This window comes from Medicago sativa, chromosome 3 (genome assembly GCF_051527215.1).
Source record: "Medicago sativa cultivar Bolivia chromosome 3, Bolivia_mono, whole genome shotgun sequence".
NCBI classification, from domain to species: Eukaryota; Viridiplantae; Streptophyta; class Magnoliopsida; order Fabales; family Fabaceae; genus Medicago; species Medicago sativa.
The window spans coordinates 65,225,969-65,244,128 of record NC_140751.1 but is presented as its reverse complement, the minus strand read 5'-3'; the positions used below and the strand labels follow the sequence as shown (position 1 = coordinate 65,244,128).

Genomic DNA, 18,160 nt, shown 5'->3' with positions numbered 1-18,160 from the left:
GCCCCTCACCTTTCCGATGAAAGTCCGGTGAGAGTTTACTTCTAGTAACCAAGCCTATTTCGCTGACTTGATTACTAGAAGATGCATAGAGGATTGAAACTACTCTTTGTCTCAATAATTGCAAAGACTATTTCACTGTTTTGCAATTATTGTCTAGATTCACTTGTTCCAACATCAAAGCTCCGCTCTCGCTTTATGAATTGATGTTTGGGATGATGGATTAACGATTATCAAACCCTCCGCTTTCGCTTCCACAGTTTGATAATTGTTAATCCACGTTAAGACGGTGAATCTAGATTAGAAATTAGGGTTACATAGAAATTAGGGTTTAAGCTTGGTTTGTTTAGGATTATGTCATTAGACTTACCAACAATCCCAAGACAAAGAAGTCTACTTACTAACGTTCATTGTAGACATGGGGGAAGAAGAGAGAAAACAGTAATATAAAAGAACAATAATATAAAAGTGAACTTTTATTCCAAGAACAAAAGATGATTGTTTATGATGGAGTGCTACTCTATTTATAGCTTTACAATTGACTTAAAATCTAAGCAACTACAAGGGCAAAACAGTAAAACTACAACAGAGTAACTTGGGCTCGAAGAAAAGCAGCAAAAGAGGCTTCTGGGAGGTGGCACGGCCGTGCCACATGTTGGCACGGGCCGTGCCAAGCTTCTGACTTGGTAGAGACATATTTTTGTCTCGTATCTTCGTATTCTTGCACTGTATTTGCTCCAGTCCTCTTTCTTTTGCTCCAAGACACCTTCCATCATATATTCTTTCCTGAAATAAAATAAAAGACAATTTAAAGTAAAATATTCTAAAAGGAAATAAAATGCAATAAAATAAAATCAAATCTTAAATAAAACTAAACTAAATAAAGTAATAAAATAGACTATCTATGACTCATCAAACGACTAGTTTAAATATCTGTTTATTTTATTCATAGATATCCATTAAAGTATTTGTCTCATGCCGTGACAAATTTTATCTACGGATATCCGCAGATGCTAATTTTTTACCATCCATAGTCTTTTTTTGAGGGATACCATCCATAATCTTGAAATCAATTCACCGAGATTTGTTTCTTAATTATAGGGAAAGAGAAGAGCTATACATAACGAAACTTTATTCAGGAAAATTCATGAAGTGTTTAAATGGGATAGCAAAAGAGACCTAAATTCTGGATTTAACGGAAAACATGTTGGATAGTGCAGTGTTAACCAAACAATCAAATTTTATCGCGATGTGCTTGTGATAAGATGAAATGTATGTTTTAATTAATTTATAATTTATGTTAAAAATTAATTACTTTCAATGCACCTTCTTTATCAAACTTTCCAAATTAAAAAAATAATTACTTTTCATAATATGCACCTTTCCAAACAAGCCCTTAATATTATATACTAAAAAATTTGTACAGTTTGCATATACCAAATTAAGTATCAAATTTCTATACCTTCTGTATATCTTATTATTATGAGTACTAAAAATGTAAAAAAAATAAAAATTATACATACACATCCAATCATATCTCACATTGGTATCATGTGTTAATATTATTTTATAAAATATCAGTACAAATATCGATATGATGAAATATGATTAAATATTTAGGTAAAGAGAGGTGCTATTCGTCGCGAAGAAACACATGACGAAGCATATCACAAATGTATTTTGACCGTTAAATCTTATATTTATCGGAATATATGGGTGGCTAAAAAAGAAAGTGTTAATGTTACAGTTAAGTTTATACTATCGATAGGTTGTCGGGATAAGACTTTCCGAAACACAATATTTTTTCCTTATGTAAAATATTTTTACACTTTAAATGTATACTATTAAGTAATTAAACATTTTTATAAGGAATTTATGTATTCAATTCACTTTATTACCTCATAGGAAAATATTTATCATATAACACATAAGCGATATCTCACATTTTAAAATATATTTTAAAGTTGTTTCGATGATGTCATAATACGAGTCATCTGATTCTCATCTAACAATTAAGATCCTCTGACGTGTGATTGTGTGTTTTCTACAACGGAAGGAAACCTCAACACCTCAAATTAGTCTATATAAATGACTCAATATTTTGAGGAAGAAAACCACACACACACACAAAAACATTATCCAAATTTTTTCCACACTGACTATGAGAAAGAAGGTGAAACTTGCATTCATGGTCAGTGATTCCGCAAGGAAAATAACTTACAACAAAAGAAAAAAGAGTTTGATCAAGAAGGTTAATGAACTCACCACCCTATGTGGGATTGATGGATGCGCTATAGTTTATAGCGAATTTCATTCAGAGCCTGAGGTTTGGCCTTCTCCATGGGAGGTCCAAAGGGTTCTCACAAAGTTAAAAAATTATTCAGAATTCGAGCTAGGAAAGAAGAAGCTGAACCAAGAGAGCTATTTGAGGGAGAGGATTATGAAGTCCAAAGAGCAATTGATGAAATTGGAGAAGAACAATTGGGAGACAGAGAAGTCCTTGATCTTGTTTCAATGTCTTGTCAAAGAAAATTTTGTTGACACTTTGAACACAAATGTTTTGAATGATCTCGCATGGGAAATTAATGAGAAGATGAAGGAGATTACTTCAAAGGTCAATGAACTAGACACAAGTGCAACCAATTAGAGATTATGATTACCATAAAAAATTATTGTTTTGTTTGTTTGTTTGATTGATTTTGTTCTATTGATTTCCCTATTGTTATTTTGTGTTTGTTCTAAATCATTTGTAATAAATTGTTATGGTTTAATATGCACTTTTTTTTTTAATGTTTTTAATAATATTTTCTTTTCAAAGTTGTTGATTTTTTTAACCAGTTGAATGAATATGATGAATTCACTATGAGATTGCTTCCTAAAATAATATAAATTCTAAAAGGTATTTGAATCGTAAATCATCAATCATGATTGAATATGGTGATGTATAGACAATTTAAAGAAACAAAAACAAAATAATAATGTTGGATTTTTCTTAATCAAATGAGAATTCATTCTTAATCTTTGTTTACCACATTCACTAAATTATCCAAACTTAATTCTATGGATGATTTTCAAACTTAATTCTATTTTAAAAAAAAAATGTAAGGTTTATAGTCTTATTGCACAATCATACATCAAAGCACGGAAGATACGAAGAAAAAAACACAGCAGTGAGATCCATTCTAATCCAATTTTTCCAACCAAAAATTATTAACTATATATGGAAATAGAAAATAAAATAGAGATGATAGCGAAGAAAATATTCATAGTAAAGTGAAAGTGGGTGGTATTTAGGGTGCACAAATTGATAAATTTGTGTACCCATACACAAGAGCATCACTAGCCATAGATGTATGATACCAAAATTCAATGAATATAAATTTCCGAAACATACAGTGCAGATAACTAAAAACTTACTTTACACTACTTATGCCGCAATTACAAATAATTAAATTTAATCACTACAAAAAAATAATTAAACTTTAATAGAATATTACATTCAATGGTTAATTATATATTTTAGCTTTTATAAAATTTAAATATTTTTTCTTAAAAATATAATTAAATATTTTGTCCACAATTCCCAAGTCAATTGATAAAAATTTGTAAATTACGGTTGCACATTGTGAATTAGATTTGAATCTCAACTCGTCCATTTATACATGAGTTTTTAAATAGTTATTGTCATTTCGGAAATCCACATAAAAAATTAAACATTTTATTTTTAGTCTTTATAATTTTTTGAGAAATGATATTTGTATAACCATTTTTTGACAACTTTTGTGATAATTTTCTCTGTCATACTCACATTATGTTTTTACTTTCTCTCTCTATCTTGTTTTAGTTTTCGTGTCAATACCTACTCTTCTTTGTAAATTATTGGTTGTCTTAAAAATGATCACCAAAATAGTTGTTCAAATAACACATCTCTAATTTTTTTCTAATATATATATAGACACACACCCTAGTTTTTTAATCAGTTTGAGTCCCTAAAATATGTTTCGTTACTATAAATCTTTACAAGTCTAAAAGATAAAACGAGTACACTTTACACCAAACATAAAAAAATAGGATTCTCTATTATAGACGTTCTTAATTATTCATCCTTTATAATTAAATATAAAAATATTGTATTAAAATTTAGTTATTTAAAATTGCAGAGAAAAGATAATGTAAATTAATTTTTTAATTATTGATAATTGTATGGTTTATAGTGTAAATTGATTTTTTTTATCACATACAAAACCAATAGATTATCCTTACAATATCATGCTCATTGGATTTTAATATTGCATATCCACTTGCAATCAATACACTTGTGCACATGTACACAACTTTAACAACTTGTGTACCTTAAAAGCCACTGTGATATGAATTTGAACATATTTTTAAAAACTCGCTATCCATCTTTTCACACAATAGTTTTTTTGAGATATTTTTGCATGAACTCTTACCTAAGAGATTATTCTTACACCCAATCAATAAAAATATGACATATGTTATTAACTTTAAAAAAAAATGCTTTTGATTAAGGAAATGGAAACAATAAATGGTGGTGGGTGGTTTTTGTTGGTTAAAGAAAGTGGAAAAAGGAGAGAAAAATATTAAAAATAATGAGAAAAAATTATGATATTAATTATTTTTATTATTTTAATGAGATGTTTGATTTTAATTGGTTGTGTGTAAGAATGATCTCTTAGGTAAGAGTTCATGTAAGAATTTCTCTTTTTTTATTCAGTTGATTTAAGATCGGACGGTTCATATCACATAGTCAGTTTCACACGTTGAAATAATCTCAACCGTCGATTTAGATCAAATAATGTAAAATTATAACTACGTTTCACAGTTGGAAACAAAGAGTCAAAATACTTGTAACATTCCAATTTCCTTGTAACCGTTGATTGGACGAGGTTATATAATGAGATAATGTTTGCAATAGTGAAAGTGGAGTTTGCAAGAGTTAGAGAAGATAACAAAATAAATATCTTCTGATTATCAATGCTTATGTAAATACGAACGAAATATATTTTTATTTACAAGTGTTGAAACTTTTTACAAAAGATCACAATTTCTTCATTTCGATAAAATAAATGTCAAAACTTATATGCAATACCTCACACATTTACTTACCAAAATAAACCAAACACGTTTGGATAACCGTTCCCGTATATTACAAATTACAAAATTACACGATAAAGCGAACAAGCAAAGATATTTTGCACAGATCAAACAAAGATACCGTACACACATCAAACCTTAAAATCATATCATACATATTCAACTCGAAGACTCGTCTCTTATTACTCGTGGACACTGTCAAGCTAAACCTAACGCGTGCTACATAGTTTCTCTCGACGTTGAGAGAAACCTAAACCTAACTATACCAACAAAAAAAAAAAAACAAAATCGCATATCTGAACAATATCTAGAGATCAAAAGTACATTTAAGCGTTTCAATAAATTATTTTCAGGACAATATGCCTTTGAGTCACGGGCCAAGTGTAGACACCAGATTGCCCTTACCCTTCCCTTGGTCTTTACCAAAGGAAAAAAAAAGCGCTTATTTTTCGTTTCAAACGAGATTCAAAAGCCGCTCAAGTAAAAAAGCACTTATTTAGAGTCCAAAAAACCAAACCAAACAAAACCTTAGTTTCTAGTGTTACTACTAAACACTCACTTTCTCTTTTTCGATTTTCGACTGACAAAGAGAGTATGGGATTGAAGGCCGCCCCCGCCGCCGCCACCACGGCCGCCACCACCGCCGCCGTTGCTTTGTCTTCATCTGACGACGTTGTTGTCAAGTCTCCGAACGATAGTCGTTTATACCGTCTTGTTCATCTGAAAAATGGGCTTCAAGCTTTGATTGTTCATGATCCTGAGATTTATCCTGAAGGTGCTCCAAAAGATGGTTCAATTGATGAAGATGATGAGGAAGAAGATGATGAAGATGATGAGGAGGATGAAGAAGATGATGATGAGTATGAAGATGATGAGAATGAAGAAGAAGAGGATGGAGATGAAGAAGATGTAGAAGGAAGAGAAGGAGGAAAGGGTGCTGCAAATCAAAGCAAAAAGGTTTTTATTTTATTTTTTTATGATGTTTTGTTTATGTTCTGCATTTTTTATGAATACCGTTTTTGATTTTAGCTATGTTTTTTTGAAATCATGTTATAGTAGCTACATGGGTTGTTTTGTTTATTTGTGTTTATTGTAAATAGTAGGAATGGTTTTAGGGTTGTGTGTGAAAATGTAGTGATATAGGGGGAGATTTGAGAATATTTATGTTATGTGTAATTTGGTTTGTTGATTAGCTTGTTTTTGATTGTGAGCAAAAAGGTTGTTTTATTTATGTTGTTTTGTTTATGTTCTGCATTTTTTATGAATGCCCATTTTGATTTTAGCTATGTTTTTTAGAATCATGATATAGTGGCTACATGGGTTGTTGTTTTTTGTTTTTGTGTTGATGGGTAATTGTAGGAATGGTGTGGAAATGTAATGATATATTGGGAGATTCGAGAATAGTTATGTTATGTACGATTTGGTTTGCTAATATTATTGATTTTGATTATGAATGTGTTTTGTTTTGTTTTGTTTGTAGGCAGCAGCAGCTATGTGTGTTGGAATTGGCAGCTTTTCTGACCCGAATGAAGCACAAGGGCTAGCTCATTTTTTAGGTTTGGATGTTTATCTCATTCAAGCAAAATTGTATTTTATTTTTTTCAAGGTGGATTAGTATATTAAATCATGAGTTCCTTTCCTTGTAATTGTTTTGCAGAACACATGCTCTTCATGGGGAGTGCTGAATTTCCAGATGAAAATGAGGTATTTTTTTGCTATATCATGTATTGTTTATATGTACCTTGAAAATGATCGAACCCTTATTTGAGTTGTCTACAAACAAGTGATAATAATTGAACCTGAAAATCTACTTTTATATGATATGAGATATGAGATACATTTGATGTCGATATTGCCCGAGTACAAATCTTATTGCACTTCCCTTTGTAATGTTCCTTAGTTTGAGTTCAGGATTTTTTCTTATTATCCATCAACAAATTTTGCTTAGAAAAAACATTACATATTTCATGTTATGTAAGATTTTATAACTGGCAACAATCTTTGGCATTCCATCCCTAAATGTCTCATTGCCCTCGATGGTCTTTTTGAAGTTTCAACTTCCATTAGTCAATAGCTACTGATAACATAAATGTTATTGAATTATTATTAATAATAATATAGTTATCATAATCTATGTGATTCTTCTATTCCTTCTATCTATCATATGTCACTTTTTTGTGGTTTAGCCAACTCAGCTTACCCTTAACCTCAATTGATTCTCCCTTCCTTTTTTATAGAACCTCAAAATTAATTGGATAAGTTATATTAATTTCTTCGTTTGTTTGACATAAATTCTCACCTTTTATGTTGCTAACAAGTTACAGTTAATTGGCCTAGCAATCTGACATTTAGACTCTTTCTTTTGTTAGTATGATAGCTATTTGTCCAAGCATGGTGGCTCTTCAAACGCATACACAGAAACTGAATATACCTGCTACCATTTTGATGTGAAGCGTGAGTATCTGAAGGGCGCATTGACAAGGTAAACTCTGCTGTGTATTGTCTAACATGACATTTCCTATCTTGCATTACTTTTTGCAAAGGGTTCTGTTTCCACTAGCCTTTCAATTGATATTTAATTTCATACATATGGTGACGATGTTTTTGCTATGAAGCACATACTCTGACTCAGACATGAACACGACACAGACACAACGACACCGATACTAATTTGAGAAAATGACATAATTCAATGTAATCATATGTGTTGGTGTCGTGTCGGATACAATATGTATCCAACACATGACACACCTAATCCGAGGAGTATCTGTGCTTCATAGTGTTTATGTATCACATATAACATATTGTGTGTGTAATGAATTTTAGCTACTGCAGTTTTATAGAAGCATAAAAGATAATTCATTTCATTCTCTTTTGATATTTATTAGATTTATAATTAGACTACAGGCCACACATGTTGTAAAGCATCAAGAGCATGAAATGGAATTAGTATACTTTAGAATACAGTAACTTTGATATTGCTAGTGTTCCAAATTTGATCCAATATTATCTGTGTTTTTATTCATCTCAGTGTTTGTTGAAATATTTGATGTATATAATTAGATTATCAATCTAGCGACCTTGGTTCTACATAATAATAATATTAACAACTTACTTGAAATTGGGAGCTTTTTTTAGTTATATTTTGCACTGAATCTTGATGTGATGAATGTTATGGTTCAGTCCTGTCCACCTTGATATGCTAGATTTTTGGTTAAATTTTTATTGATTTATTTTTTTTTGTCAGATTTTCTCAGTTTTTTATATCTCCTCTTGTAAAAGCGGAGGCTATGGAGCGAGAAGTACAAGCAGTAGATTCAGGTATTTATCGTTCTACATTTCTAACCATAGCTATGGACTTCCATTTTAGCTTTTCTTTTTAAGAATTTTTTTTCCCAAAAAATCTCCACTGCATATCTGCCTGTTTGCTGATGATTTTATTTCATTTTGTAAATGTATACTTCTAGAATTTAACCAGGTTTTACAAAGTGATGTTTGCCGTCTTCAACAACTTCAGTGCCATACTTCTACGCCCAACCATCCTTTGAATAAATTCTTTTGGGGTATGTTGTATTATGATATTCATTCATTATTGGTCAATATGATATTTAAATGCTTTGTATAATTAAAATGCTATTTTCTTATGTGCTTGAAGGGAATAAAAAGAGTCTGGCTGATGCAACGGAGAAAGGTATTGATCTGCGGGAGCAAATATTGAAATTATACAACGATTATTATCATGGTGGATTAATGAAGCTTGTTGTTATTGGTGGAGGTAAACCTCTATTTCATTATCTTTTATATGGTTAATCAATAATCAAGTAATCAATTCAGAAGGAAGTTTGCCAAGTTTTTTTAGCCATATTTATTCCAAGCAATCAGGTGCTTGTTGTTTGCTCTATATGTGCGTTTTATTCGCAAAAGAGTAAGTACTGGACAGAACAATACATGGTAGGACAGAACAGTACAGAACTGTACTGGAGATAGATAGAGATAAAACTTTTGATGTTGGAACATAATAAGGGCATACAAAAAGTTGTCCCATGGTTTAGTGAGGGACAAGAATTCCTGTTTTTGTCTTGTCCCTTGCTATCTGTTTTGTCATGTCCCACCATGACCAATTTTTAAATCAAACATGGTATGAAAAAGTTGTCCAGTCCAGTCCCCTGTTTTTAACAGATCAAACGTACCCAAGTCAAACATGGTATGCCGGTTTGAAACTACTCCTGATTTATTAGCTTGTAGAGAAATTGTTACAGTAGTCTTTACTTTAGAGTTGGGAGTTAATTGCCAAAGTTATTTTTTTGTTGTAATTAATGTAAATGAAAGCTCATTTCTCAAACCCTAACGGTGAAACAGTTGTCTCACATCAATAAGGTACTTTTGTAGAAAATACTAACATACAATCAATAAATTCAGAATGTAGTTGTCTTCTTTAGCATCTAAAGTTTTCATGTGTTGATGTATAGTACAATGAGGTGTGTTATTTGAATAACCATTTGTGTGACAATTTTTGGACATCCAGAAGTTTACAAAGAAAAGTAGGTATTGATACGGAAGCCAAAGCAATAGAGAAAGTGAAAACATAATGTGAGTATGAGAAAGTTGTCACAAAATGGTTGTACAAATATCATTTCTCATTTGTAAATTATACATATAATAATAATATAATATTTAGGAAATGCAATAAAGCTTCAGAAGAAATCAAGAAACTATTATGCAGATCTCGCTAGCTTAAAACCTATCTTCATTTCCTGGTTTGCATAGGGAAAATGGTAAAAACAAAAAATGTTCATGCAACAATCTCAATTTTTTATTCATTATATACGGGGAAACTCAAAATTGTTGGCATGTATGATTTCTTTTCCATTATTTGTGATGTTTGTTTGGTTAATTTTTTTTTGGATGAGGCTTGTTGCAAAATTGTTTTTAAAGTGAAGAGTTTGCTAATGAAAAAAGAATTCAGTTTGTGGTCTAATAAGATTGAGGCACAATTATGTATCTTTCTAATTAAGAGAATGAAAGAAGGGCTAAGGTTGTATATTGCCAATCTTGATCAGTTTTATTTTTCCTGAATAACTGCACTTGTAAAATGGTAAGCATCTTATCCCTTCCCTTGAAAAAACTCCAATTTGAGGGGGAGCAATAAATGATGCTAAAAGGGATTTGACTCCCCTTCCTTTCCCTCCCCTCCCCTCTTAAAAATTGAACCAAACACAAAAAATTTAAAATGTTTCCTCCCCTCCCCATCAAAACCCGCGAACCAAACGGACCCTTGTTACGTATGGCAGAATTTTCAATTGAGATAGTTTGATAATTTATGCAAAGTTACTTTAAAAAAATATGCAAAGTTAATCACAAAAAGTTGGTGTATAAAAAAGTGGCAAGAGTCAAACCCAGCTCCCAGTTCCAAATATACTTTGAACTCGCAACAAATCTTCCTATTCCTAAACTCTAAGTACTTGAAACACACACCTACTATGCAACTCCTAACCACAAAAAATAAAATACATTTTGAATTGTGTAGACTCATGCTGCATTTGTTGATGCAATTATTGCACAGTCATATTGTTATGACACCTTGAACAATATACAAATATTAAATGGGAAATTAACTAAACCAAAAATTCCCATATAAGAAAAATTAAAAATAAAGATAAATTGCGTATTGTGAATCCAAATGCTGAGACACTGCTTCAGGTGTTATATATGCTCCCTCCTCCTTTGATCTGTCAGTTATACAATGGTTGAAATAAATCATAATTTCAAAGGAAAAAAAATATTAGAAGAGGCTGTGACAAAAGCAGAGTGAAAGAGACTGTGGCAGAAACAGCATGAAGCACAACAAAATATGTACGATGTTTCGCTTTAAGGTTAAAATTCTCTGCAAACCATAAAACAAAACCATTTATGTGGCCACAAATACAGAGAGAAGAAGCTGTGACATAAAAACAGAATATATAATGAAAGAAGAACTGAGAACACAATAATAAAACTATTTATGTATTCCCTTCTTTGTATTTTCATAATATTCTTTAAAGAAATTCATATTATTAGAAAAAGCAAAGGTCCAAATTTGCAAAGTTATCTACCTTTTCATAATATTCCTCAAAGCAATCAATCTTGCATAAAATCAAAAGGGTAATAAAATCGTAAAACATAAGATCGCAACCAAGATCGAAGGACCTTGCCCAATTAAATTTGTAGGATCAAAAAAGGGTAACAAGATCGTAAAACATAACATAGCAATCAAGATCGATGGATCCTACCAATAATAATAATAATAATAAAAACAACAACAGTATAGACATACACATACACAAGATCGTAAAACATAACGTCGCAAACAAGATTGAAGGATCCTACCAAAACAAATAGGGAAAATTACACCGACTTCCCCTTAGTTTTATTGAAATGACACAAACACCCCCTCTAGTTTTAAAACTTACAATAACCTCCCTTAAGTTTTCATCAATTAGACAAACACCTCCCTTTGCTTAACACCGTTAACTTTCCGTTATCTTTTTATTTCAATATTAAGTCCTGTATCCCATTTTCTCTCATGAAATTGAGATCTTCGTAAGAGACATTCGTAGAATAATTGAAACATCAAATTCGTAAGAGACATTCATAGAACAATTGGAACATCAAATATAAAGTTTAAAATAAAACTAACATAATAACAAAAAAGGTCCTAATTATTGTCATAAATCTTTCAACTCCCACATGATTCAAAATTTAAAGGTCCATTTATGACAATGACAAAATCAAATAAGGAAGAAGTTTACTAACCTAATTGAACAAAATCTTCAAGAATCGAACATAAATAGGCTGTTCATCTAAAACTCAAGTGCATATTGCAGGTAATGACCATAAGAAGGAATAGGCAAAATCATTTGCAAAAGTTTAAAGAAACAACAAAGAAGAAGGTTTGCCTTTTCCCAATTCAAGAAACCCATTAAAAGTTAACAGAAAATTTCCTAAAAAAACTAAAATTGACGGAAAACTAATAGTGTTAATAGTGAAGGGAGGTGTTTGTCTATTTAATAAAAACTTAAGGAAGGTTAGTGTAAGTTTTAAAACTAGAGGGGGTGTCAGTGTAATTTTAATAAACCTCAAGGGAAGTTAATGTAATTTTCCCAAACAAATAATAATAGTATAGACATACATAGTAATACTAGAACAGGGTTATTTTTTTCGTGGAAAAAAGTGGATGTGATTAGAAAAAAGGGGTGTGGTTAGAAAAAGGTTAGTTATTTTCAAAAAAAATAATATTGAAGTGTTGTTTACATTAATTTTGGGCCAAGCGCCCAAGCCCATTACAGTTAATTGAGGTTCTGGACGTTTCTCTTTAGACTCCCTGATATCTCTAAGACCCCCTAAAATGTATGTTTGACAAAAAAACGTACATGAGGTAGATAACTACTAGATATGTAGGGGACCTTAGAGATATTGGGGGGAATAAAGAGAAACGCCCTGAGATTCAATGTACAATATGGATCAGTGATGTTCACTGAAGTCGTAAACTGGAGGAATTTGCGATTTAAATCAAAAATTTGATAACTATGAAAGCAATTCATATTATTAAAAGGATAAAGATATAAAAATAAAAGACTATGATGACCATCAAGCACAGGTAACAAGTCCCATTCCCTCAACACAACCTTCCTCAATCCAAAAAACCTATTCCACCATTCGCAGGTTAAATGATGTTGATCCCATAGTTTTGGCTTTTAATAATTTTAGTTTTAATATTTATATTTATATTTTATTTGGTATGAGATATTAAAAATTAATAATAATATATTTAATTATCAACAGTCCGACCCTTGTCAGACCATTAAACCTCGAACCGATGACTAAAAATAATTGAATACAAAAAAAAAAAAAAAAAAAGGTCAAGGAAAAGGGGCATCACAAAAATGGTAAGATATAAACAATGTAGTGCCTCTCCACTAAAATAAGGATCCTGGTAATCAATCAAAAATAGGATAGGTTCCGCTTTTCAGTCACAATTCAGAACAAAATCAGGAGAAACACAAACAAAAGTACTTTCATTCATTTTTGAAATGTTTATCAAACTTTAAAAATAGACCAAGTAACTGAATGTGTTCTTAGGAACTTCATTGTATTGGAACAATGTCACTATCCATACCCACTTTTCATATGCAACTAGGTTTCTCTAATTGACTCTTTGATTCATATTTATAAAGATGCGGAGTTGTTGGTTTACACAGAAACCATTGATCATGATTTTGTGTGTTTTATTCCTAATCAAAGAATTCTACGTACCGAGTTCTAAATTCTAATGTTTGGAGGAAAGCAATCGCTTCATATGAAAATAAATCTACTTTTGATGATAATGCGAGGAGTGTCTTACATTTGACAGGGCAAACAAGTAAATCAAGAACAAGCAACAATAACAAGAAAAAGCAGCAGCAATAATCATTAACAAGCAAAGATAACAACATAAATCAGGAGCTAGCAAAAATTACAACAGGAACAAGCAAATTGAACACAGGAACAAGCAAAAATCACATACATGCAGAAACGAATCAAAGAACAAGCAAATTGACCTAAAATACAAGGAAAAAGCAAAAAATAGATCAAAAGTGAGTTGCAAGGCGAGAAGTGAAGAGAACAGAGAGATTCACGTGTTTTGGGTTCGCTGAACAGGATGCATGTCCACCAGCTTATGGGAATTTAGAAGCCCAAGTTTATATGCATGTTAGGGTTGCTTATGGGAGCTCATAAGTTCTTATAATATTCTCTGCTAAAGAATTCCATAAGCATTAATGCCAGTGCCAGCTGATAATCCTAAATAAGCCTAAAACTAGCCAGTTCAAACATCCTATAGTTCATTCAAATGTGGATTAAACACAAACATTACACAGATATGCACATATATACACAACCCCATGCCAAAGAAATTCAGGAGTTTTTTTATAGGAAAAAAGAATTTTGAATAGAAGGGGAAGAACCAAAGCACAAGATGTGCTTAAGAACACCGCCAATATAAGAGATTACACTACTCCCCCACAAACAGCACAAACAAGGAACTATATAATTGAAGTCTAACCCACAAAAATGCCCAAAACCAGCATTGGTACAGCTAAGAACTCCAGAAAGTTACTTCACTTTAAGAATACAACTTAGCTCCCAAACCTGAAAAGCATGAACCAGATTATGATTAGTATCAATGCAGATTATTTTGTAGACACATTTGCAGGGCAAAAACAGAAATGGTCTTGAAAGATCAAAACTTAGACAATGAACAAATATACCTTCAAATTCCAACTAGTTTTGATGATTTGAAGATTTGCATATTTGCATATCAGTGATCAGCAAACAAACCAAAACAATTAGAATGTTAAACTCTGAACCATTATTTTCCAAGCTTACTCTACACCAAGTCTAAATCAATATCCCTCGTATATTTCCTGTACAAGTGATTTTTCTATTGCTGATCAACAAGTAATTTTTCCATCTCATATATAACTATATTTTCCATCTTAAAGAAAGCACCAAATCGTAGACCTTCCATTCAGATGAAACTCCATTCATTACATTATCTCTAGTGTCTTGACTGAAAAAGTTTTGGTTAATCATCCCCCGCAACTATTCCCCTACTTGGGAAACTTCATTGATTGAGTAAGATGTTTTGGAAAATTGATCCCCTTCTTCTCCTATGTCATGCTACACAGGTAAGATGTTTTGGCAAGTAACCAGCTTCAGTTATCCTCAGTCCTATTATTTCAAGCATTTTGCAAATGTCTGAAGAATGGTCATGATCTCTGTCCCCTGCTACAAATCGATGAACTCTATCATCCACTTCAATCAAGCTCCAACCTGCAACTTTAATGGGAACGCTCTCAACCATTAATTTGCGAACTCTAACTACATCATCCCATTTTCTTGATTTTGCATAGATTCCAGCTAACTGCACATAATGACCATCATGAGTTGAATCCATCTTTATCAACTTATTCCCAATCTTTTCTCCCATTTCCACAAACCCATGAATCTTACAAGCATCAAGTAGTGTTGCCCACATTACAGGATCCGGTTCAACACTCATTGTTTCAATCAACCGAACCGCTTCATCTATTAATCCCGCACGAGCAAAGAGATCAACCATGCACCCATAGTGCTCCATCTCCGGTGGAATACCATAACCATCCACCATTAACTTAAAGTAATACCTTCCCTCACTAACCAAACCAGCCCTACTACAAGCATTTAAAACGCCAACAAAAATCACATTCACAGGACTAAATCCCTCACACATAAACTCACGAAACAACACAAGCGCTTCCTTTGCACGATCATGCGAAGCCAACCCACAAATCATAACAGTCCAAGTCCAAATATCCCTCTCCATCATTCCATCAAACAAACCTCTCGACTCTTCAATACACCCACATTTCGCATACATATCAACCAAACCAGTTCCAATCGCAACACTTATCCGAAACCTCAACGACTCAATGGTCGAATGAACAAACCTCCCCCACCCTATCAAACCCAACTGAGCCGATGCAGAAAGCATCGTAACCAAAATAGATTCATTCGGTCTTATTCCTCTCCCTCTCATCAACCTAAAACACTCCAACCCATCTTCCAATTTCCCATTTTGAATATACCCCATTATCATACTACTCCAAGAAACAACATCTCTCTTCGGCATTTCATCAAACATCTTCTCCGCATCATTCACCTCGCCTTTCCTAACCAAACCAGCCAACATAGAATTCCACGTAACAACATCACTACAAACCTCACCAACCTCTTCCTCAAACACCCTCTTAGCATACTCACTCACATCAAAACCCTCAAAGTAAAAATGAATAAGCGCGTTACGAACAAACACATTGCCAGCGTAACCAAGCTTAACAACATGATCATGAACTTGAACACCTGAAACAATATTGAAACGTTCTTTCCCTTTCGTGCACGCGTGAAGGAGGAAGGTGAATGTGTGTTGATTAGCGTTAAGTAAACGACGTCGCATTGAGGAGTAAAGTGAGAGAGAATTTGAAGGTGGTGAGTTTGATTTTGCGTGAATGCGAATGATGGAGTTGAAAGCGAGAACTGTTGGTGAAGAAATGGAGTTGAAAATGGAGAGTGGATAGTTGAGAGGGGAGGTAGAGAGAGAAAGTAGAGAGAGAATGTGAATGGTGAGACGTGATTGGGATTGGCCTGAAAGGATGATTTTTGCATGGGTTTGTTTGATTTGGTTAAGGGATGGTTGTTTTGGGAAGGAAGGGAAAATGAGTTTGATTTTGTTGGAAAACTTAGATATAGACATTGAAGAAAGGTGTTTATGTCAATGGAAATGGTTTTTGAAAGAGTAGTATGATGGTGGCAAGGGAGTTTGGCCACCATCTTGGTTGGTTACATGGTTTGGCTGTGGTGGTGAACACACACATGCATATTAAAATGTTGGAAAATTTGTTCGACCCTGCATATAACAATGCATGCATGTCCCTGTCAACTTAGTTATGCTCACGAGAACAAGTATTTAGATAAGTTAATAGATCATATTATACATTTGAAATGTCAGACTTATGTCTACTAAAAAAAGGTATATGATAGACCACATAGGACACTTAAGCCTTTTTTTTTAATTGACTAGGTTTTGGCTTTGAAAATTCGTTCTAGTCAATTCTCATCCAACACAAAATTAAAAAATGTAATTAATTGTACTTGAAAAGAGAAATTAAGAATTATTTTAGAAAATTATGCTTCATTAACGGTAAGGAAAAAATAAACTAAGGAATTGAAAAAGATTGACATTTTTTTAATGACTAAGGAATTGAAAAAGATTGACATTTTTTTAATGACAAAGTAATAGATAATATATTAGATAGAATAAAGCCAAAAAATTAGTAATTGTTATAAAATAAACTAAATGAAAAGATCAAAAATAGAGAAGATGATCAAAGATATAGAAGATGAGAGCTTTTGTATTATTCTTTTTACAAGTGTGTGTGTGTGTGTGTGTGTGTGTGTCTATATATATATATATATATATATATATATATATATATATATATATATATATATATATATATATATATATATATATATATAAGAAAATATAAAATCTTGGGCTAACTTTTTCACTATCCCAATTATACCTAAAACAAGTTTTTTGATAATAATGATTGTTGTTGGTGTCATTAAAATAGATAAACAAAGTTAGTTTGGTTTGTTATAATTTGAAAGCAACAATTATTTATATTTATACTTTTAATCAAACTAAAAATTTCATAGAAAAACATCGTTCATAATTTTCGAACTTATATGCCCTTTTTTTTTGTTAGTTATTATAACATAAGAGAAGAGAAGAAAGAATGTAATTCAAACTTTTCTTGAGAAATGAAATTGTAATTTATTCAAAAAAAAACTCTTATTTTTATTTTCTAATTTTTTTTTCTCTACCACACTCTCTTTCATCTCTCCACGTTTTTTTCCTCTTTCCGCCACTGTGCATAACCAATATATATAAAACAAGAGTAGATGCATGAAGTTCGTGCACAACCAAAATATAAAACAATGAACTCTCTGGATAAACAAGAAATATTGAGCCAAATGGTATGAAAAGTATCTTCATCGTTAACAAACAAAATATAATAATTCATTGCTAAAATAAAAACAAAATATAATAATTGATTTTTAATAAAGTAAAAAAGAACCATCCAACACAATATTTATTTTTGTATTTTGATACTTTTTTTTTTTTTTACTTTCCTAACCCAAATTCAAATTACTATGACCCATTTCTCTAAGAAAAAGTGTTAATAAATATGATCGACTGTTCAAGTTTAACATTATATAATTGGAATATAATATATTATTTTTTTAACGAGTCTAAGGGCAAAAATTGCACATAATATGGTGAGAAGTGAGAAATTGCGGGTTTGAACCTGCACCCTAACATATAAAATATATATAGAGCATTTACCTTTTGAGACGTAAATTTCATTTTGTGGGAGAGACTTTGATGTATCAAGTTTATGGCTGCAGCTGTGTTTGCATTCGT

At 31.8% G+C, this 18,160-nt stretch overlaps 2 protein-coding genes and 1 pseudogene across 2 annotated transcripts; 2 read left to right on the top strand and 1 right to left on the bottom strand.

Moving 5' to 3' along the window:
- The first annotated feature begins 2,158 nt into the window (after positions 1-2,158).
- LOC146939224 (agamous-like MADS-box protein AGL80 pseudogene) lies at positions 2,159-2,644 on the top strand (annotated as a pseudogene).
- Positions 2,645-5,581: 2,937 nt separating this feature from the next.
- On the top strand, positions 5,582-10,210 carry LOC146939223 (nardilysin-like). The gene is made up of 7 exons (XM_085752991.1): positions 5,582-6,072; positions 6,596-6,671; positions 6,773-6,819; positions 7,485-7,597; positions 8,363-8,436; positions 8,583-8,678; positions 8,771-10,210. Exons 1-7 carry the CDS (start codon positions 5,710-5,712, stop codon positions 8,923-8,925), a joined length of 924 nt encoding a protein of 307 aa, XP_085609117.1. The 5' UTR covers positions 5,582-5,709; the 3' UTR covers positions 8,926-10,210.
- A 260-nt stretch (positions 10,211-10,470) lies between these two features.
- Positions 10,471-16,579, bottom strand: LOC146939222 (pentatricopeptide repeat-containing protein At5g66520-like). Its single transcript, XM_085752990.1, has 3 exons — positions 14,400-16,579; positions 14,195-14,280; positions 10,471-10,844 (listed from the first exon to the last, which is right to left on the bottom strand). The coding sequence occupies exon 1, from the start codon at positions 16,421-16,423 to the stop codon at positions 14,807-14,809; it is 1,617 nt and encodes a 538-aa protein (XP_085609116.1). The 5' UTR covers positions 16,424-16,579; the 3' UTR covers positions 10,471-10,844; positions 14,195-14,280; positions 14,400-14,806.
- Positions 16,580-18,160: the final 1,581 nt, after the last annotated feature.